This window comes from Aotus nancymaae, unplaced genomic scaffold (genome assembly GCF_030222135.1).
Source record: "Aotus nancymaae isolate 86718 unplaced genomic scaffold, 86718_ANA_hifiasm-v0.15.2.pri h1tg000017l, whole genome shotgun sequence".
In the NCBI taxonomy this organism is placed as follows: Eukaryota; Metazoa; Chordata; class Mammalia; order Primates; family Aotidae; genus Aotus; species Aotus nancymaae.
Window position 1 is genome coordinate 973,590 of NW_026988429.1, and position 19,553 is coordinate 993,142.

General features: G+C 49.5%; 3 protein-coding genes across 3 annotated transcripts; 2 read left to right on the forward strand and 1 right to left on the reverse strand.

Annotated features, from left to right (window-relative positions):
- The first annotated feature begins 7,318 nt into the window (after positions 1–7,318).
- On the forward strand, positions 7,319–10,191 carry INO80B (INO80 complex subunit B). The gene is made up of 5 exons (XM_012452172.3): positions 7,319–7,500; positions 7,729–7,921; positions 8,142–8,260; positions 8,431–8,600; positions 9,652–10,191. The coding sequence occupies exons 1-5, from the start codon at positions 7,392–7,394 to the stop codon at positions 10,180–10,182; spliced, it is 1,122 nt and encodes a 373-aa protein (XP_012307595.1). The 5' UTR covers positions 7,319–7,391; the 3' UTR covers positions 10,183–10,191.
- Positions 10,192–10,753: 562 nt separating this feature from the next.
- Positions 10,754–13,207, forward strand: WBP1 (WW domain binding protein 1). The gene is made up of 4 exons (XM_012452173.3): positions 10,754–10,988; positions 11,951–12,053; positions 12,180–12,356; positions 12,526–13,207. The coding sequence occupies exons 1-4, from the start codon at positions 10,920–10,922 to the stop codon at positions 12,981–12,983; spliced, it is 807 nt and encodes a 268-aa protein (XP_012307596.1). The 5' UTR covers positions 10,754–10,919; the 3' UTR covers positions 12,984–13,207.
- Positions 13,208–13,378: 171 nt separating this feature from the next.
- Positions 13,379–17,104, reverse strand: MOGS (mannosyl-oligosaccharide glucosidase). Its single transcript, XM_012452165.2, has 4 exons — positions 16,620–17,104; positions 16,228–16,454; positions 15,558–15,754; positions 13,379–15,330 (listed from the first exon to the last, which is right to left on the reverse strand). The coding sequence occupies exons 1-4, from the start codon at positions 16,969–16,971 to the stop codon at positions 13,593–13,595; spliced, it is 2,514 nt and encodes an 837-aa protein (XP_012307588.1). The 5' UTR covers positions 16,972–17,104; the 3' UTR covers positions 13,379–13,592.
- Positions 17,105–19,553: the final 2,449 nt, after the last annotated feature.

Genomic DNA, 19,553 nt, shown 5'->3' on the forward strand with positions numbered 1-19,553 from the left:
CAATGGATTACAACCCATTGATTAAAATTGGAATCCATACTGAAACAAATAAATATATATGTAAACAAATATAAGGAGAAGAGAAAGCTCTTATAGTAGAATGTTAACTAATACATGTAACTTCAATAATGGAAATAGATCACTATTTGGCAATATTACAGAAGAGTTGATTCGTACAGTAGTCATCAATGGATACCAAGCCTGTTGAGTGGAGGTTTGATGGGGAATGGGATATTAGGGCAGTTGCAGAGTATTTCCCCAAAAATACTTATTATTTGGAAAGGCAAAAATGGTGACATTACAGTGGAGGAAATTGGCAGACAGCATCTTGACCAGGTGATCAAGGTTAATATCATCAGTGGTGGGAAAGGCTAACATCATGAGCCTCCCAATTTGACACACTGAGAACACAGCATAATTTTTTTGTGGGCTGGGCACAGTGGCTCATGCCTGTAATCCCAGCACTTTAGGAGAATGAGGCAGGAGAATTGCTTGAGCCCAAAAGTTCGAGACCAGCCTGGGCAACACAGCAAAACCCTGTCTCAAATAAAAAAAAAAAAAAGAAAAGAAAAGAAAGAAAAGATCACATGTACCCCAAAACCTAAAACACAATAAAATATATATTTTAAAAAAAGAAGAAGAAAAGAAAAGGAAAGAAATCAATTTTTTTGTGTGTGGTGTTCTTGCCAAGAATTTATAAGTGTAGGCCGGGTGTCGTGGCTCATGGTATAATATCAGTACTTTGGGAGGCCAAGGAGGGCAGATCACTTGAGGTGAAGAGTTCAAGACTAGTCTGACCAACATGGCAAAACACCATTTCTACCAAAAAATACAAAAATTAGCTGGGCGTGGTTGTGCACACCTGTAGTCCCAGCTGAGTAGGAGGCTGAGGCATGAGAATCGCTTGAACCTGGGTGGCACAGATTGTAGTGAGCCGAGATCACACCACTTCAGCCTGGGTGACAGAGCAAGACTCTGTCTCAAAAAAGAAATTTATAAGCCTGGACCTGAGGAAACACCAGACAGACTCAGGTTGATGGGCATCCTATAGAATTAAAGACTTCTACTCTTTAAATTTGTCAAGGTCATGAAAGACAGGGTAAGAGTGAGGAAATGTTCCAGATTAAAAAAGATTAAGGAAAGAGAAAAGAAAAACAACAACAACAACAGATTAAAGAGACTTAATTTAAAAATGTAGAGAGAGATCCAAGATGGCTGATCACTAGCAGCTCGGGCTCGTAGCTCCCAGTGAAAGCGCAGAGAACGAGAGGACGCCACACTTTCAGACGAATATTTATTGCTCACGGACCAAGAGATTCCCAGCGGAGGAGCCCCACAGGTCACCAGGGCGACTCTTGTGGCTGGCGCGGCGGTTTTGCTGGCACCTTAGCGCGACAGTTCTTGGTACAGAGTCTGGAGATCCCTGGGCAGAAAAGCACCATCAATCTTAACACCGCTGTTTTGGCCGGCGCAGTGGATTGCTCAGATTTTGGCGCTGGGAATCAACAAGTTGGACGTCCGCTCAGAGACCTAGTTAGAAAGTCAGTAATTACAAAGATGACAGAGGGATAAACATATAACGAAGGGAAGAAACCAGCCTAAAAAGGCAGAGAATACTCAAAATCAGAATGCCTCTCCCTCTACAGGCAATCACAGTTCCTCATCAGTAACGGAACAAGGCTTAATGGAGAACGAGTGTGTTCCAATAACAGAAGCAGGTTTCAAAAGGCGGGTGATAAGAAACTTCTGTGAATTAAAAGAACTTGTTCTAACCCAATGCAAAGAAACTAAGAACCTTGAAAAAAGGTTTGACGAAATGTTAATGAGAATGGACAATTTAGAGAGGAATATAAGTAGACGTTAAAGCAACAAAGATCAAAAGAGGCAAAGAAGGACATTACATAATGGCAAAAGGATCAATGTAACAAGAAGAGGGAAATACACACTGAAAGATTTAGGGGTGAAATGACATCATGTCTGCAACTTGCTCTCGTATTGATCAGAAAAAGAATAATGATATAAACCAAAAATAAAATTCTGAGTCCCACAACCATGTTGGGCCATTCCATGTTAATCTGAAAAATTAGTTTGGGTCATGATGGGAAAAGTGGAGATGGACATGCCTCATTATACCCTCCTCCCTTTTTTTTTTTTTTTTTTTTAATTGACGGAGTTTCGCTCTTGTTACCCAGGCTGGAGTGCAATGGCGCGATCTCGGCTCACCACAACCTCCGCCTCCTGGGTTCAGGCAATTCTCCTGCCTCAGCCTCCTGAGTAGCTGGGATTACAGGCACGCACCACCGTGCCCAACTAATTTTTTGTATTTTTAGTAGAGACGGGGTTTCACCATGTTGACCAGGATGGTCTCGATTTTTTGACCTCGTGATCCACCCGCCTCGACCTCCCAAAGTGCTGGGATTACAGGCGTGAGCCACTGCGCCTGGCCTACCCTCCTCTCTTTTCGAATTACTGATACAACAAGACTCTTTAAGTCTGATAAGAAACATTTGCAATCTATTATCTCTGAAGTTGGCTACCTGGATGCTTCACTTGCATGATAAAACCTTGGTCTTCAAAACCCCTTATCTCAACCCAGACATTCCTTTTTATTGATTCCAAGTCTCTAGACAATAATTTAACTCTTTTTCTTTTCTTTTTTTTTTTTTTGAGACAGAGTTTCGCTCTTGTTACCCAGGCTGGAGTGCAATGGCGTGATCTCGGCTCACCGCAACCTCCACCTCCTGGGTTCAGGTAATTCTCCTGCCTCAGCCTCCTGAGTAGCTGGGATTACAGGCACGTGCCACCATGCCCAGCTAATTTTTTGTAGTTTTAGTAGAGACGGGGTTTCAACATGTTGACCAGGATGGTCTCAATCTCTTGACCTCGTGATCCACCCGCCTCGGCCTCCCAAAGTGTTGGGATTACAGGTGTGAGCCACCGCGCCCAGCCACTCTTTTTCTTTTTTAAGACAGAGTTTCACTCTTGTTGCCCAGGCTGCAGTCCAATGGTTGGATGTCAGCTTACTGCAACCTCTGCCTCCCAGGTTCAAGTGATTCTCCTGCCTCAGCCTCCTGAGTAGCTGGGATTACAGGCATGTGCCACCACACCCAGCTAATTTTTGAATTTTTAGCAGAGATGGGGTTTCACCACATTGGCCAGGCTGGTCTTGAACTCCTGACATCAGGCAATCCATCTGCCTCAGCCTCCAAAGTGCTGGGATTACAGGCATGAGCCACCACGCCCAACCAGTAATTTCACTCTTTCAACCAATTGTCAATCAGAAAACCTTTGCATCCACACAAGACCTGGAAGCCCCCACTTTGAAGTTGTCCTGCCTTTCCAGACCAAACCAATGTACATCTTACATGTATTGACTCATGTCTTATGTCTCCCTAAAAGGTATAAAATCAAGTTGTAATCAGACCACTTTGGGCACTTGTTATCAGTATCTCTTGAAGGGTGTGTCACAAGCCATTGGTCACTCATATTTGGCTCTGAATAAATCTCTTCAAATATTTTAGAGTTTGACTTTTTTTGCTGACAATTATAATGGGCATAAATACAGATAAATGTTAACAACTGCAGAATCTGGCCCCCCAACCATGTTGGGCATTCCATGTTAACCTGAAACACATGGAATGTTTAATGAGATAAGGAAATTTTGTCCCAGCACCATGGCTCACACCTGTAATCCCAGCACTTTGGAAGGCTAAGGCAGGAGAATTATTTGAGCTCAGGAGTTTGAGACCAGCCTGGGCAACATGGCCAAACCTTGTCCCTACAAAAAAAAAAAAAAAAAAAAAATTAGCTGAGCTTGGTGGTGTGTGTACCTGTATAGGTACCTCCACCTACTTGGGAGGCTGAGGCAGGAGGCTTGCTCAAGGCTGGGAGTTTGAGGCTGCAGTGAGCCATGTTTGTGCCACTGCATTCCAGCCTGGGAGACAGAGCTAGCCCCTGTCTCAAAAACGAAACAAAACTTTATTATTTATTTATTTTTTGAGACGGGGTTTTGCTGTTGTTACCGAGACTGGAGTGCAATGGCGCGATCTCGGCTCACCGCAACCTCCACCTCCTAGGTTCAAGCAATTCTCCTGCCTCAGCCTCCCGAGTAGCTGGGACTACAGGCACGTGCCACCATGCCCAGCTAATTTTTGTATTTTTAGTAGAAACGGGGTTTCACCATGTTGACCAGGATGATCTCGATCTCTTGACCTCGTGATCCACCCGCCTCAGCCTCCCAGAGTGCTGGGATTATAGGCGTGAGCCACCGTGCCTGGCCCAAAACTTTATTTTTTAAAAAAGAAAGTTATTTGTATTCATCTTGCAATTTTTGTTTGAAGTTATTTCAAAATAATTTAAAAAAAATAAGACTAAGAAGGCTTTCAGAAAGAAAAGTGCCTCTCAGCCTACAAACATGCTCAAATCTCTCTCGCTCTAAACAAAGCAAAACTAAAAACAAAACAAAATAATGAAGCCAGTTGTCACTTACTGTTGCCACTTCCTCCCTGCTGGGCATCAGGATGCAGAGGAAACACCACTGGGCCAGGTGTCAGGAAGCCTCTTTTTGAGTCTGGCTCTGCTACTCCCTAACTTTGTGACTTTGGCAAAAACATTTCTTTTTCTGAGCCTCAGTTTCCTCATTTATAAGATGGAAACAATAGTATCTTCCTTATGGAGCTGCTGTGGGGGGCAAGGGAGAGAAGGAATATAAAGACAGGTTATAAACTCTAATGTATTCTACAAATATGAATTGCAAATGATCCCTCACTGTAACTCCTGGTGATAAAAGAGTATTGCCTTCACACCATGATAAAATCCATCCTCTTCTCGGAGTTCAGCCTACCCTCTAAAGGACTGTACCCAACTGATCACAGCCTTAGTCCCTTGATACTTTCTGCCTCTCCTGACTGCCTTTTCTCAACCCTGTCTGGCCCCTCTGCCTGGCTGTCCAGGACAGGTGCTCACTTGGTTCTGTTCCTGGTTCCTCTTCATGTACCTGCTCTTTCTGGAGTGTCTCATCCATTCCCATCGTTTGGGGACCTCCAGTGTTATGCTGATGACATACCCACTCACACTTTTATCTTTGGTTTCTCCTCTCAGTTATTCCACCTCCACCCAAGCATATCTACAGGCACTTCAAATTCACCTTGGGCAAAACTAAATAATTCCTTTCTTAATTTGCTTCTCTTCCTATGTCCTCTTCCTTATTGAAAATACCGGCCGGGCGCAGTGGCTCATGTTTGTAATCCCAGCACTTTGGGAGGCCGATGGGGGCAGATCACCTTGCCACCATGGGAGAGATCACCAGCCTGACTAATATGGACAAGCCCCATCTCTAAAAAATACAAAATTAGCCAGGTGTGGTGGCACATGCCTGTAATCCCAGCTACGCGGGAGGCTGAGGCAGGAGAATCGCTTGAACCCAACAAGCAGAGGTTGAAGTGAGCCAACATCACACCATTGCACTCCAGCCTGGGCGACAAGAACAAAATTCTGTATCCAAAAAAAGAAAAAGAAAATACCATCTTCCTGGTAAATACTTGGGCTAGAAACCTATAAACCACTTATTCTTATTTGCTTACTGAAGCATCCACTATGTGCCTGCTGCCACCTTAAGTATCATGTATTCTTGATTTGCTTTATTCCTTGAAATTACCCTCATAGGAGGTTAATCCTACGTATTCCATCTTATAGAGTTGGATTCTGAGGTTCAGAGAGCTTAAATAATTTTAAGCCAAAGATGGTATAGCTAATAAATGGTGAAACTGGGATTTGATAATAGGCTTGTCTGACTCCAAAATCCCTTTTCATAATCTCATAATCACATACTACATGACTTCATCCTGGATTCCCCAATGTAATTGTTCATTGGTTCTTGATAATTTTATCACTGAAATATAAGAGACAAGAGGAATGAGTTATTTCCCTTTTTTTCTTTTCTTTGAGTCGGAGTCTCTCTCTGTCGCCCAGGCTGGAGTGCAATGGTGAGATCTTGGCTCACTGCAACCTCCGCCTCCTGAGTTCAAGCAATTCCCTGCCTGAGTAACTGGGATTACAGGTGCCCACCACCACAATCGGCTAAGTTTTGTATTTTTAGTAGAGATGGATTTTCACCGTGTTGGCCAGGCTGGTCTCTTTGGCCAGGCTGGTATTGAACTCCTGACCTCGTGATCTACCTGCCTTGGCCTCCCCAAGTGCTGGGATTACAGGTGTGAGCCACTGTGTCTGGCTGAGTTCTTTCCTTTCTTTTTTCACTGCTGCTACCTTGCTCAGACATTCATATATATTTATATATATGTATATAGGGTTTTTTTCTAATTATAAACATGATATACATTGGCTATAAGAAAATACATTACAGACCTAGATAGTGAAAGTTCCTCAACCCCAACTTCTACAGATAACCATTAACAGTATGGTATACATTCCTCAATTTTTTCTATGTATTTGCTAGTATGTTATGCATTTAAAAACCAGATCACATAATCTTGAAATTTACTTTTCTTATTTCATGTATCAGCACATACAAACCTATTTGGTGTTTTCGTGTCTTTTAAAAAATGTGGTAAAATACACACATGTTTTACATAAAATTCAAACGGCACAAAAGGGTATAATCATAAAAAAATAGGTCTCTGTCCACCCTTGTTCTTCAGCTGCTCATCAGGAATTGGCTGTTACCAATTTCCTAGCTAGCCTTCTGGGGCACCTCATTTCTTTTCCAAGCTGCATAACATCCCATTGTATGGATATTCCAAGTTCATTAGGACACTTAGGTTGTTTACAATGCTATCACCCACTGGGATCTAAATTCTGTGTCAATCTTGTTAATTACTTATCACTCAACTTTTCTTAGCAATATAGTGTTCCACATTGTACAGTTGCACCATAATTCATTTATTCATTCCCCTGATGAAAATTTAGGTTTAAATACCTAAGAGCATTTGCACTGCTCTGAGGGCACTCGTGCTGTTCAAGCATTTCGGCCCTTTTGACATCAATATAGTTTATGTATTCCTCCACCCAAAGAATACATAAAGTATATTGATGTCGGTTCCTCAAGGACAGGGGCGGTGTTCATACACATCTTTGCATCCTCTTAGACTATCTTCCCGCACTTGGTCTGGAGTATACATTCACCAAAGTTGAGTTCAATAATTGACTCACCCACGCTGAGTTCTGGAATCTAGCGTGGGGAGGCGGAGTCAGGGGAAAGCCCTGCCTTTTTGGGCGGTCCCGACCTCAGAGGGCCCGGAACTTTAGTTGGAAGTATCCTTGTTTCTCAGGGACGATTTTGGACGCGAAGCGTGCCCCGCACAAAGATGGTTACCATGAACCGGAAGTAACTGGTTATTTTGCTGGCTCCAGTTTTTCCGCGGGGCGGAAAAGGCATGTCTGCGTATGTCCCAACCATTTCTAGTCCCCTTTCCTTGCAAGAACTCATGAGTAAGCTGTGGCGGCGTGGGAGTACCTCTGGGGCTATGGAGGCCCCTGAGCCGGGTAAGCGCGGATAGATCAAGCATTTTAGGCCTTGCTCAAAAAGAAGTCCCTTTCTTGCTTCTCGGAGCGTCCAGGTCCTTCGGCCACAGGTGGGAAGGATAAAATGGTGCTGTTGTTATGGTAACAGTGAGTATTGCGAGAAGAGTGGGATCCGGTAGGGGCCTTAGGTTATTCAGAGCTTCCCCTGCCACTCTCTGGCCGAACACTTGACAGGCGCTCCTTCCGCAGGAGAAACTCTGGAGTTGAGCCTGGCGGGTGCCCATGGCCATGGAGTGCACAAGAAAAAACACAAGAAGCACAAGAAGAAACACAAGAAGAAACACCATCAGGAAGAAGAGGCCGGGCCCACGCAGCCGTCTCCTGCCAAGCCCCAGCTCAAACTCAAAATCAAGCTGGGGGGACAAGTCCTGGGGACCAAGAGGTGAGTTCAAGAGGGTCGAAGTTTTATAAGGGGAACTTTAGGAGCAGACATGGTAGTTGGAAGCCGACTGGGCTTTCTAGAAGACAGATCGGACACTGTGACTTCAGGGCTCAGGTTTAGGCAGCAAGAGTCTAAGGTGGGTGGGGAAAGTTGGGTGTAGCTACTGAGTAGTAGGAGGAGACATTTGCTCATTTTAAAGAGTAGTGTTGCTTCTCTGCAGTGTTCCTACCTTCACTGTGATCCCAGAGGGGCCTCGCTCACCCTCTCCCCTTATGGTTGTGGATAATGAAGAGGAACCTATGGAAGGAGTCCCCCTTGAGCAATACCGTGCCTGGCTAGGTGAGAAGGGTCTGGAGGTGGGGAAACTGGGTTTCTTATTATATCTGCCTAAGGGAAGAAGGTTGGTTCTGAAATGGGTTAGGATTTTTCATATCCCAGTATTAACTCGGCCAAATTAGGGTACCCCATCTGAACAATTCTATTTTTCTTTCTCCAACTTTCCTTCCCAGATGAAGACAGTAATCTGTCTCCTTCTCCACTTCGGGACCTATCAGGAGGGTTAGGGGGTCAGGAGGAAGAGGAGGAGCAGAGGTGGCTGGATGCCCTGGAGAAGGGGGAGCTGGATGACAATGGAGACCTCAAGAAGGAGATCAATGAGCGGCTGCTTACTGCTCGACAAGTATGTTGGTTCATTGTTTATTCACTCACCAAATGTACACAGTATTGAGAACTCTCCATGACCCAAGCACTTTGTGTGGCAGTGGGGATATTGATAGTGGAGAAGAGACAGACAAAGTTTCTATTCTCCTGGAGCTAAGTATTCTAATGTGTATGTTGTGGGGCTGGGAAGTAAATAAGTAAATAAATAATTTCAAAAAGCTATATGGTTTACAACAAAAAGAATAGGGTGGTGAAATACAAAGTGGCGTAAACAAAAAGAAATAGAAAGTGATGGAGGAGAGACATTAGGGTATAGTCAGAGAAGGCTTCTCTGAAGAGATAACATTTGCAATACCAGAGGAGCTTTTCCAGCAGAGACCAGTAGGTGCACAGACTTTGACACTGGAACATGCCTAGCAGAGTAAAGGAGAAGAAAAACTGGCCAAACCACTGAAGGGTTGTACGCAGAGAAGTGACATACTTGGTTTACATTTGAATATATTAGTCTGGCATTGTAGAGAATGAATCTCCGTGGAGACAAGAGATAGAAGTACGGAGACCAACTGGGAAGCTGAGAGACAGTGGTTGCTTTAACCAAGATGAAAGTGGTGGAGATGAAAATATCGGATGAATTATGGCTATATTTTGGAAGTAGATACTTGTGGGGAGGAGAATGGAGGGAAAATATGTCAAGGCTAAGCCTAGGATTTTGACTTGAGCAGTCATCCAACTGATGTCTATTGAGGTAAGAATAAAAACAACAGACCTTTGGCAAAGCTGGTACAGAGTTTTGGTGCATAGGTCAGGCAGGAAACATTACTGATGCTTCTCTCCTTGAGAGTTAACGACCTAAAGCTGAAGAGATCAGGGAGGAGGCAGTATTTATGAAGAGGAACCTATGGAAGGTGTCCTGGAGAGGTTGCTCATTAATTAATATCCCGTTTCCCAACGCCTGCGTTGCTCAAGACCCTGCCTCCCGTGTCCCTTCTTTCCCCTCCCCGGATCTGGCCGACCTCTCCTCTCCATCTTCCTCCATTTTCAGACAGCACCCTGTCTCTGTCTCTTCCCAGCGAGCTCTGCTTCAGAAGGCACGGAGTCAACCTTCCCCGATGCTGCCGCTGCCAGTGGCCGAGGGCTGTCCAGCCCCCGCCCTCACAGAGGAGATGCTGCTGAAGCGCGAGGAGCGGGCGCGGAAGCGGCGGCTCCAGGCGGCGCGGCGGGCAGAGGAGCATAAGAACCAGACTATCGAGCGCCTCACCAAGACTGCGGCGCCCAGCGGGCGGGGAGGCCGGGGGGCCGCACGGGGCGAGCGGCGGGGAGGGCGGGCCGCGGCTCCGGCCCCCATGGTGCGCTACTGCAGCGGAGCACAGGGTTCCACCCTTTCCTTCCCACCTGGCGTCCCCGCCCCCACGGCGGTGTCTCCGCGGCCATCCCCCTCAGGCCCTCCTCCGCGCTGCTCTGTCCCCGGCTGTCCCTATCCGCGCCGCTACGCTTGCTCCCGCACGGGCCAGGCACTCTGCAGTCTTCAGTGCTACCACATCAACCTGCAGATGAGGCTAGGGGGGCCCGAGGGCCCTGGATCCCCGCTTTTGGCTACATAAGGCCCTTACCTAACCCGGACTCTGCGCCCTTTCCCATGCCTGCTCTTGGAGTGTCTTCCCCACCCTATTAAATTTCATCCGGTGCTTCGGCTTGTATAGAATTGGGGGAGTGGGATGTGGTGGGCAGACCAGTCTCCGGTATACACATCTTTTACTCCTGTCGGAGCTTGCGTCGATGCCTGGGGCTTAGAGAGCAGGCTGGTTTACGCTCAGACTCGGACCGATTTTTGGGACCCCCGCCTCTTCCAGCCTGGATTACCTGGCTTGGTTGGGCATTCGGCGTCATCCCGAAAACATGGCGCAAGCCAATCAGCGGCAACTCTGCTCTTCTGGGCGGCTGTTCGTTGGTTGATAAGCCAGAGCCTGTTCTGTTGTCTGTATTGGCTATTACCGCTATCAGTCAGGGCCGTGGGTCGAACCTTTCCCCACTCTTTGTCTATACAAGCTCTTGTTGTCTGGGAGAGCGGCGAAGGCGCTGCTGTGGATTGGCCACAGGAGAAACCTCTGATCTGTTCCTATTGGCCCGTCCGTCGAGGGATGATGCTGATTGGTAGGGCAGAGCAATCTGAGTCCTAGTTGGTGGAGTTCTCCCCGGATGGACGCTCCGGCCGCGGAGTGATGGTGGCGGCAGCGAAGATGGGCCGGACAGGGACCATGGCGGTAGCAGTAGAGGTGGCAGGGGCGGGGCGGCTGGCAGTAGAGGAGGCTGTGGTCCTCAGGGGGCTGTAGGTGGAGGCATGGCTGGGGCCAGCAGCGGGAACGGCAGCGAGGAGGCCTGGGGGGCACTTCGGGCGCCGCAACAGCAGGTATCCCAACAGCTCCAAAGCCTATCACGACAGCCATTTGTCTCTTTTCCCTTTTCTTGTCCCTTCCTTTTGGGGGTGGGGGAGGAACTCACGGAGCCAAAGGTACTGTGAAGTTCCTAAACACGTCCCTTCCACTCTTTGTCTAAACTTTGTAACGTAGATGCAAGCTGACTTTGCCTATAGCCTCATAAACCCCATCCTATGGCTGCAGTGGAAGCTTGCGGTGGCTCTCCAGTGACCAGAGGCATAGTGAGGCCCCAGGGAGGCTCCCTCTGTCTTGCAACAGTTATTGTGATGTTTTTCTATGTGCCTGTTGTCACAACAGAGTCCGGCAGCGTCTTCTCTTGAGGGAGCAATTTGGAGAAGAGCTGGAACCCAGACTCGCGCCCTGGATGCCATCCTTTATCATCCACAGCAATCCCATCTGGTTGGGAGCACTGCTCTGGGTCTCACACTGCCCTCCTCTGCCCTAGGGAGCCTGAGGCCCACGGGTGGAAAGATCCAGTTGGGGGTGGGGGCAGTGAACCGTGCAGGATGACGAAAGCAACTTGCTTTGGAAATGACCTTCCCCTACCGATTGTCTGAGACTTTTAGATTATTTTAGACTCTGGCTTCCGCCAAAACACTCCCTTAACAGAAAGCATTGGGGGGATGAGGGTAGGGGGGTTGGGGAGGGTGAGACTTGAGTGTGAAGGAAGTCTCATATATGCAGAGCTGAAATCTCCCTCTTTGTCCACACTTTTGTCTTGTTCTCTAGACTGATTCTTGCTATTCCAAATCCTCTTCCACGTTGACAGTCCTTCAGATATTTGAACACTCCTCTCAGCATCCTCCACTTCCCCCATCTCTCCAAGCTGAACTTGGTTCACAGGGTGGGATTGTGTATGTGCATGCAGGAGGTGGGGGTGGACAGTGCCCTGCGCTGGAATCCCCCTTAGTTCTAAGTGCCTCTTTGCCCCCAGCTTCGAGAGCTGTGCCCAGGAGTGAACAACCAGCCCTACCTCTGTGAGAGTGGTCACTGCTGCGGGGAGACTGGCTGCTGTACCTACTACTATGAGCTCTGGTGTAAGTCTCCAAGAGGGCTATTTTCAGGTCCCTGTGCCCACCCTCCCTTGGACCTAGAATTTCAGCCTTCAGGGTCCCTTCTTTGCATGGGAGATGCCCGAGTTGCTCCCTTCTTGCTTCTTTCAGGGTTCTGGCTGCTCTGGACTGTTCTCATCCTCTTTAGCTGCTGCTGCGCCTTCCGCCACCGACGAGCTAAACTCCGGCTGCAACAACAGCAGCGGCAGCGTGAGATCAACTTGTTGGCCTATCACGGGGCATGCCACGGGGCTGGTCCTTTCCCTACCGGTTCACTGCTTGACCTTCGTGAGTGACTTGAGGCCCTGGGTCAGCTACCAGTGGCCCTTCCCAAACCAGGATCCCAAATCATCACATTCCCTTTTCCACATATTTCAAAATATTTTTCCGTAACATAAAAACTAGTACCCTCTACCTGGTTGCCTTCAACCAATCATGCCAGTTTTCTCCCCTGCAGGCCTCTTCAGCACCTTCAAGCCCCCAGCCTACGAAGATGTGGTTCACCGCCCAGGCACACCACCCCCTCCTTATACTGTGGCCCCAGGCCACCCCTTGACTGCTTCCAGCGAACAAACCTGCTGTTCCTCCTCATCCAGCTGCCCTGCCCACTTTGAGGGAACAAATGTGGAAGGTGTTTCCTCCCACCAGAGTGCCACCCCTCATCAGGAGGGTGAGCCTGGGGCAGGGGTGAGCCCTGCCCCCACACCCCCCTCCTGCCGCTATCGCCGTCTGACCGGTGACTCGGGTATTGAGCTCTGCCCTTGTCCTGCCTCCTGTGAGGGTGAGCCAGTCGAGGAGGTGAGGGCTAGTGCCACCCTGCCAGATCTGGAGGACTACTCCCCTTGTGCACCCCCAGATTCTGTACTGCAGGTCTCTCCTTTGGGGCTGGCTTCCAGTGACGAGGACATCCCATAAGTAGTTTTGAGAAGGTGGGTGGGTTACTTGCCCACCAGAAACAGCCCTGGTCCCAACTCCTTTCGTTCCCTTTGGCCCCTTCCTGCCCACGTGCCCATCTAGAATCTGCCTGAAAGGGCCGGAGCCCTGAGGAGAGAGGCAGTATTTGGGGGACTGTGCTAGCTTTATCCCCCCAAGACATACACAGGAGCCTTTAATCTCATTAAAGAGATGTGAACCAGCCACTTGTGGATTTGGGTGGACTAAAGCTCAACTCACTGCATTGTACTTGACTTGACTGTGTTTGAAAGAGACAGGTTATGGCCACTTGACCCCACCTTCCCTGAGGACAGTAGACAGTCCTGAGCCCTGGACTGATCTGAGGCCTCTTGGTGAGGCAAATCTGGCAAAAGCAATAGAGTTCAAAATGTTTTTTCCAATTTATTTAGAAAAATAGACTCTGAATTCACATTCAACCCAGGCTATGTGGGATGACAGTAAGGAGACACCTGAGATGAAATGAGGAAAGTCTGAATTACTGGTATCTGAGGGGCTGGGGGCAGAAGCCAGACTTTGTCCCTCCAGAGCCAGAGAGGCACGAGTGGCTTGGCTCCCCTCCTTTCCCTCCCTTCAGTAATCTTCAGCCATGGCCAGTAAGACAAGGCTGGTCCAGCCGTGGAAAGGGCGGCAGCCCATTCCTCTCCCATCCCGGTCACTGTACTGCTCCCAGAGGAAGCCTGTAGACTGGTACTGGCGCCATACATTGCCTACCACATTGGCACGGAGCTCACTGTGGAGTTTGGCAGCCTGAGCCTGGTGAGGACCCTTCAGTTGCCCATAGTGGTGGAGTGCTCCCAAGGCCAGGTAGTTGACATTGAGCCACACAGCACCCCGCCAGTAGGGAGGATCATGTTCTGAATTGCGCTGGCCATAAAAGGAGCTGGAGGCTGCAAGGGACCGTAAACCAAACGGGCTCCAGAGATGGCGGCTATCAGCTAGAATGTCCAGCAGGGGCCCAAGGCGGGATGAGTTGGGGTCCAGCAGTCGCAGCAGCAAGGGAAAAAGACTGACATAGCCAAGGGCATCTACATACTGCAGTCGAGGCTGGGGCCGGCCCACCACCCGAACCAGTCCCTGAGGGGGCCTGGGCTTCAGCTGTACTGCTTTTGTGTGATTCCCAAAGTCTGCAAAGACTCCTAGCTCTTGGGCCCAGTGCAGCTCATCCAGGCTCTCTGCTGCCTCCAGTGAGGCAGCCAGTGGGCCCAGCTCAGCAGCTACCTCAGCCTCGCCCAGATACTCTGCCAGCCGCATCAGCACACGGGCACCCAGTGCCACCCAACATCGCAGGTCCAGGTGCCGCTCAGCAACTGAAGGGTGTGAAGCCCGGGGGTAGTCATCCAGCCCAGAGGGAAGGGTCTTAGGGTTCAGTAAGGTTGGTAAGGCAGGGTCCCGTCCCCGCCAGCGGTAAGACAGTGGCACTGGGCCTGCCTGGCTCTGATGGAGCCAGGAGAACCAGGCATGCAGGCGGGGGAAGGCCTTTCGGAGGAAGGCCAAGTCGTCAGGATCACCACCCTCTAGCATGTGGGCAACAGGCAAAAGTAGGGTTGGGGGGTTGGCGTGGACTGCTCGTTGCACCAGGAATTCTGGAGGCACCCGGGCTCGGGCCTCATCCCCCAGTATCTGCTCCCTCCCAATCCAGCCATCAGCATTTAGCAGCCCCAGCCAGTGGCCAAGGGCTTCCCGAGTGAGATAGGGATCCCACCGCTGAACCACCAGCTGGTGAAAGCCCTCATCCCAAAGGAAGCCTCGTGGGAAGAATGACCGGGAGGGCACCGCTGTAAAAAGAGGTACGGGTGGAAAGAGGGCTGGGTCCACCTTCTGCTCAGACTCTTCCACCCCCATGTCTGGCAATACCAGCCCTTGTCCGTAGAAGTAGCCAATTCCGCCAAGGAGACCACTGAGGGCAGCCTGACCCAAAGCCTGCTCGCCAGGGCTCAGGCCCTTCTCCTTCAGATGGAAGGTCTTCTCAAAGCGCTCTCTAAAGGCTTCAGCATGGCTCTCCAGGGTCTGCGTCAGTAGACTGCCTGCCAGTCTTGGCAGGGCTTGATTTCCTCCTGCTTGGGCACTACCTGATTCAAACACAAACTCTACAGAAAAGGGAACTTTCAGGGTCACCTGCTGTATCAAGAATTGCCCCTGCCCTTGCGCACTTGGGCCTCTGTCCTCCCACTTCAGAGATCCTGGCAAGCCGAGGTAGCGTTCAGGGGAGGCCCCTGGGGGCCTATGCTGAAACCAGCTATTTAGGCTATTCTTTACCATCTCTGTCAGCAGGGGCAGTCCTGGGTTGGAGGTCCAGAAGACATTGTAGCTTGAAGGGAAGAAGATAAATAGAAAATATTCAGGAGAAGGCAGTGGGCATTATAAAGATAAATACAAAGTGCTCAGGAGTCAGGTTGGGTGGTCTCAGGCAAGGGACATGGAGACTGGTGAAAATGCAAATAATTGGTAGAAAGAAGGTAGGGTGGGGGAGACAGAAATCAAAGTCAGCATCAATACCACCCCTTTCATCCCCTAACATTGTCTTCCCCCAATTACCTGCCATACTTGGGGGCTGTATCCCCTGGACTTGTTGGTGGCATAAGTGTAAAGCGGAAGTCACCAAGTTCACTGGTATGCCCACTGATGAACTTCAACTGCCCCTTGGCTTCAACCTCTGGTAGTAGGACTTCCTTGCCATCTGTCACCACATAGAAGAACAGGGAGACCAAAGGGAGGGCAGAGGTACTTGAGGCCTGAGTGACCAAGGAGGACAGAAAAGAACAGTGTTAAACTGGCATTCTCTCTTGAGAATCAGCCTTAGTAAGGGAAAGTAACAGCAGACAGGGGTAATGTAAACAACATACCTCTGGCAGTGCTGAGGGTCACTGAGAGTAACCAGGTATACCCAAATAGGATGAGATAAAGAGCCTTGCACTGGCTTCCCTGGGCGATTACAGTATACTTTTGTGTAATGTCCTACACTAAGAAGTCTATACAGTTTATCTAACTTAATTCTTACAATTCTGTGAGTTAGGTGCTATTATCTACATTTTACAAGCAAGGAAATCAAGGCTTAGAGATGTAGAGATGGTCATACAGGCAGTTGTTTAAGGCAGGATTTAAGCCAGGCAGCTAGTCTCGGAGCCCACTTCATGCTGCATTTGCTGGCAGCAAGGGAAGGATGGAGGGGGTCTGGGCTGAGGAAAGGGTGTCCTGAGGCCCTGACCTGAGGCTCTACAGTCACTCTCCAGCTCCAGTCCCCTCCGTGCTGACCCCCAGGCCTCTTGACGAACTCAGTGGTGAGCCATAAGGCCCCATCCTGGATGTGTTGCCGCCCGAAGGAGAGGCCGTCGTGGAACTCCCAGCCATAGGGACCCAAACCGTCCCCCTGCTCACACGTGTGCCTGAGCTTAGGTGTCCCCGGGGTGGTGCCCTGCTGCGCCCACATCAGTCCTGGGGGTAGAATGGCCACGTAAGTCAAACAGCAGGGGACCCGTTCCTCCGGGTCATCCCTCTTCATAACTCTCCTGATCCATTCCTCCCCACCCTTGCTCTGGCTTCAAGCTGGGGCGCCCAGATTAGGAGTCCGCCTGCCTGCCCGCCCTGGAGCCCGGTTACCGGTGAGGAGGGGCTTTGGGCTGCGAGTCTTCATGCCGAAGTAGACGTGAGGGCGGTAGGTTCCCCAGAAGAGGCCCGGGGCCACGGCGGGGCTAGAGGAGTTGGCGGGCAGCGCAGGAGGCGCGGAGTGCAGCGTGACCGCCCGCCGCGCACGGTGCCACGCCAGCACCCAGCGGCCCGACAGGCCCAGGGCCAAAGACAGGACCACTACGGCCACAGCCACTCCTCCAGCCGTGCTACGCGGCGCGCCGCCCCGGCCGTCCCGTCGCCCGGAGCCTCCCCGAGCCGCCCTCTCGGCAGTCCGCACTCCCTCTGCCTGCACCGCGCGGCGCCGCCGCTCGCCCCGAGCCATCTTGGCACTGAAGTCCGCGTCGCGAGAGCTCGGAAAGGCGGCAGTGGAGCTCGGGTCCTGCCTCGCCTCTCCGGCTCCCGCCTATCGCTTCGCGGACCGCAGTCAGGTCAGCGACACCTACCAGCCCGCGCCTCCGCCTCCCGCCGGAAGTCCCGCCTCGCCACGTCAGGTTACGTCCCGGAGTCCGGAACCGCTGCCTACGATTTTGCGTAGGGATCGTGCAGCGTCTAGGGGGAGATCCGCCGGGGCTGCGCTTATCTGGCGACCCCATGGAGTTCACAGACTCGGAAAAATCAATCTACCACAGGCCTGTTTTTTATTTTGTTTTATTTTATTTTTGAGACAGAGTTTCGCTCTTGTTACCAAGGCTAGAGTTCAATGGCGAGATGCCGGCTCACCGCAACCTCTGCCTCCCGGGTTCAGGCGATTATTCTGCCTCAGCCTCGCGAGTAGCTGGGATTACAGGCATGCGCCACCACGCCCGGCTAATTTTGTGTTTTTAGTAGAGACGGAGCTTCTCCATGTTGGTCAGACTGGTCTCAAACTCCCGACCTTAGGTGATCCGCCCGCCTTGGCCTCCCCAAATGCTGGAATTACACGTGTGAACCACCTTGTCCTTCCGGCTTTTTTTTTTTTTTAATAACGATTATATATTAGGAACCTAAGACTATTAGGAACCTAAGTGTAAAACACTATCTCAGGTGTTTTACATTTAACCGCCCCGTGAAAATCAGGGGCAGGAAAGGTAAACTTGGACCGGGCCATACAGCTGGAAAGTGGCTTGCTTGGAACCCACATATATCTGAATCAAGCTGAATCAGTTTGCCCACACCGGTGCCTTCTTTCCTGATGGAGTTGAGAGTGCAGGAGTGGACCCAAGAGGAAGCCTGGGTTCTGTTCCAGCTGTGACTTCAGACAAATTGTGTTTCCACTCAGTCTGGGATTTCCTATCTAGATGAACCCTAAAAGAATGATAGTGGTGGTGCAAGTACTTACAGAAGGCATTTTCCTCTCTACAACCCAGAAGGCAGAGAGAAAGGATGGTTTATATCTAAGTCAGAGAATGTTGCATGTAGAATCTGTAAGTCAGATTGACCTAGAAAAGGATAGTGAACATTACTTTATTATTATTATTTTTTAGACAGTCTTGCTCTGTCTCCCAGGCTTTAGTGCACTGGTGAGATCTCAGTTCACTGCAGTCTGCCTCCTGGATTCAAGCGATCTTCATGCCTCAGCCTCCTGAGTAGCTAGGATCACAGGTGTGGGGCACCACACCTGGCTATTTTTTTGTATTTTAGTGGAGACGGGGTTCTGTCATGTTGCCCAGGCTGGTCTGGAATTCTTGAGCTCAAGCAATCCACCCACCTCAGCCTCCCAAAGTGCTGGGATTACAGGTGTGAGCCACCCCATCTGGCAGTGAACATTTGATGGCATTTCAGAAATGCAGCTTAGATTCATAGTTACTGATTTCTCACCAACAGCCCAACCTAGAAGGTATTTATATAAAGAAGTCTATCCCATCCTTTAAAACAAACAAAAAACCACTGTACTGTATATCCTTATGTCCCCTAGCTATCATCACACTTCCCATTCAAACTCATTATGTAAGACTAATGCATCCTGGTGTGGTGGCTCACGCCTGTAATCCCAACAATTTGGAAGGCTGAGGTGGCTGTATCACCTGAGGTCAGGGTTTGAGACCAGCCTAGCCAAAATGGCAAAATTTCATCTCTACTAAAACACAAAAATTAGCCAGGTGTGGTGGCGCATGCCTGTAATCCCAGCTACTAAGGAGGCTGAGGCAGGAGAATCGCTTGAATCCGGGAGGTGGAGGTTACAGTGAGCTGAGATTGTGCCATTTCAGCCTGGGCAACAGAGCGAGACTTCATCTGAAAGACTAATGTGGCCGGGCACCATGGCTCACATCTGTTATCCCAGCACTTTGGGAGGCTGAGGCAGGTAGATCACCTGACATCAGGAGTTTGAGACCAACCTGGCCAATTTGGTGAAACCCCATCTCTACTAAAAATACAAAAATTAGCCAGATGTGGTGATGGGTGCCTGTGATCCCAGCTACTCGGGAGGCTGAGGCAGGAGAATCGCTTGTACCCGGGAGACAGAGGTTGTGGTGAGCCGAGATTGCACCATTGCACTCCAGCCCAGGCAACAAGAGCGAAACACTGTCTAAAAAAAATAAATAAATAAAAAATAAAGCCTCTTAGATAATAGCAGTTACTATGGTCCCAGCAATGTTGTAGGTACTTTACAGATATTAATTCATTTAATCTCTTTAACAGTCCTATGAGGAAGGTACTATTATTTTCATTTTACAAATAAAATAGGCACTGGTAGATTAAATCATTTGTCCAAAGTCATATAGCTACATAACAACAAAAGTAGGATTTCAACCCCAAGCAGTCCGGCTCTTTACAACACTATACCACCTCCACCTAGCTCTCTTTTTTAAAGGGGGAGGGGAAAAACAGTCCTTTGAAGATAGGACCCTTTTAGACAGGGAAAAGGTATAGTAATGCTGCTGTAGGAAGGTCATGGGAAATGTATCTGGCAAAGTACACAGCAGC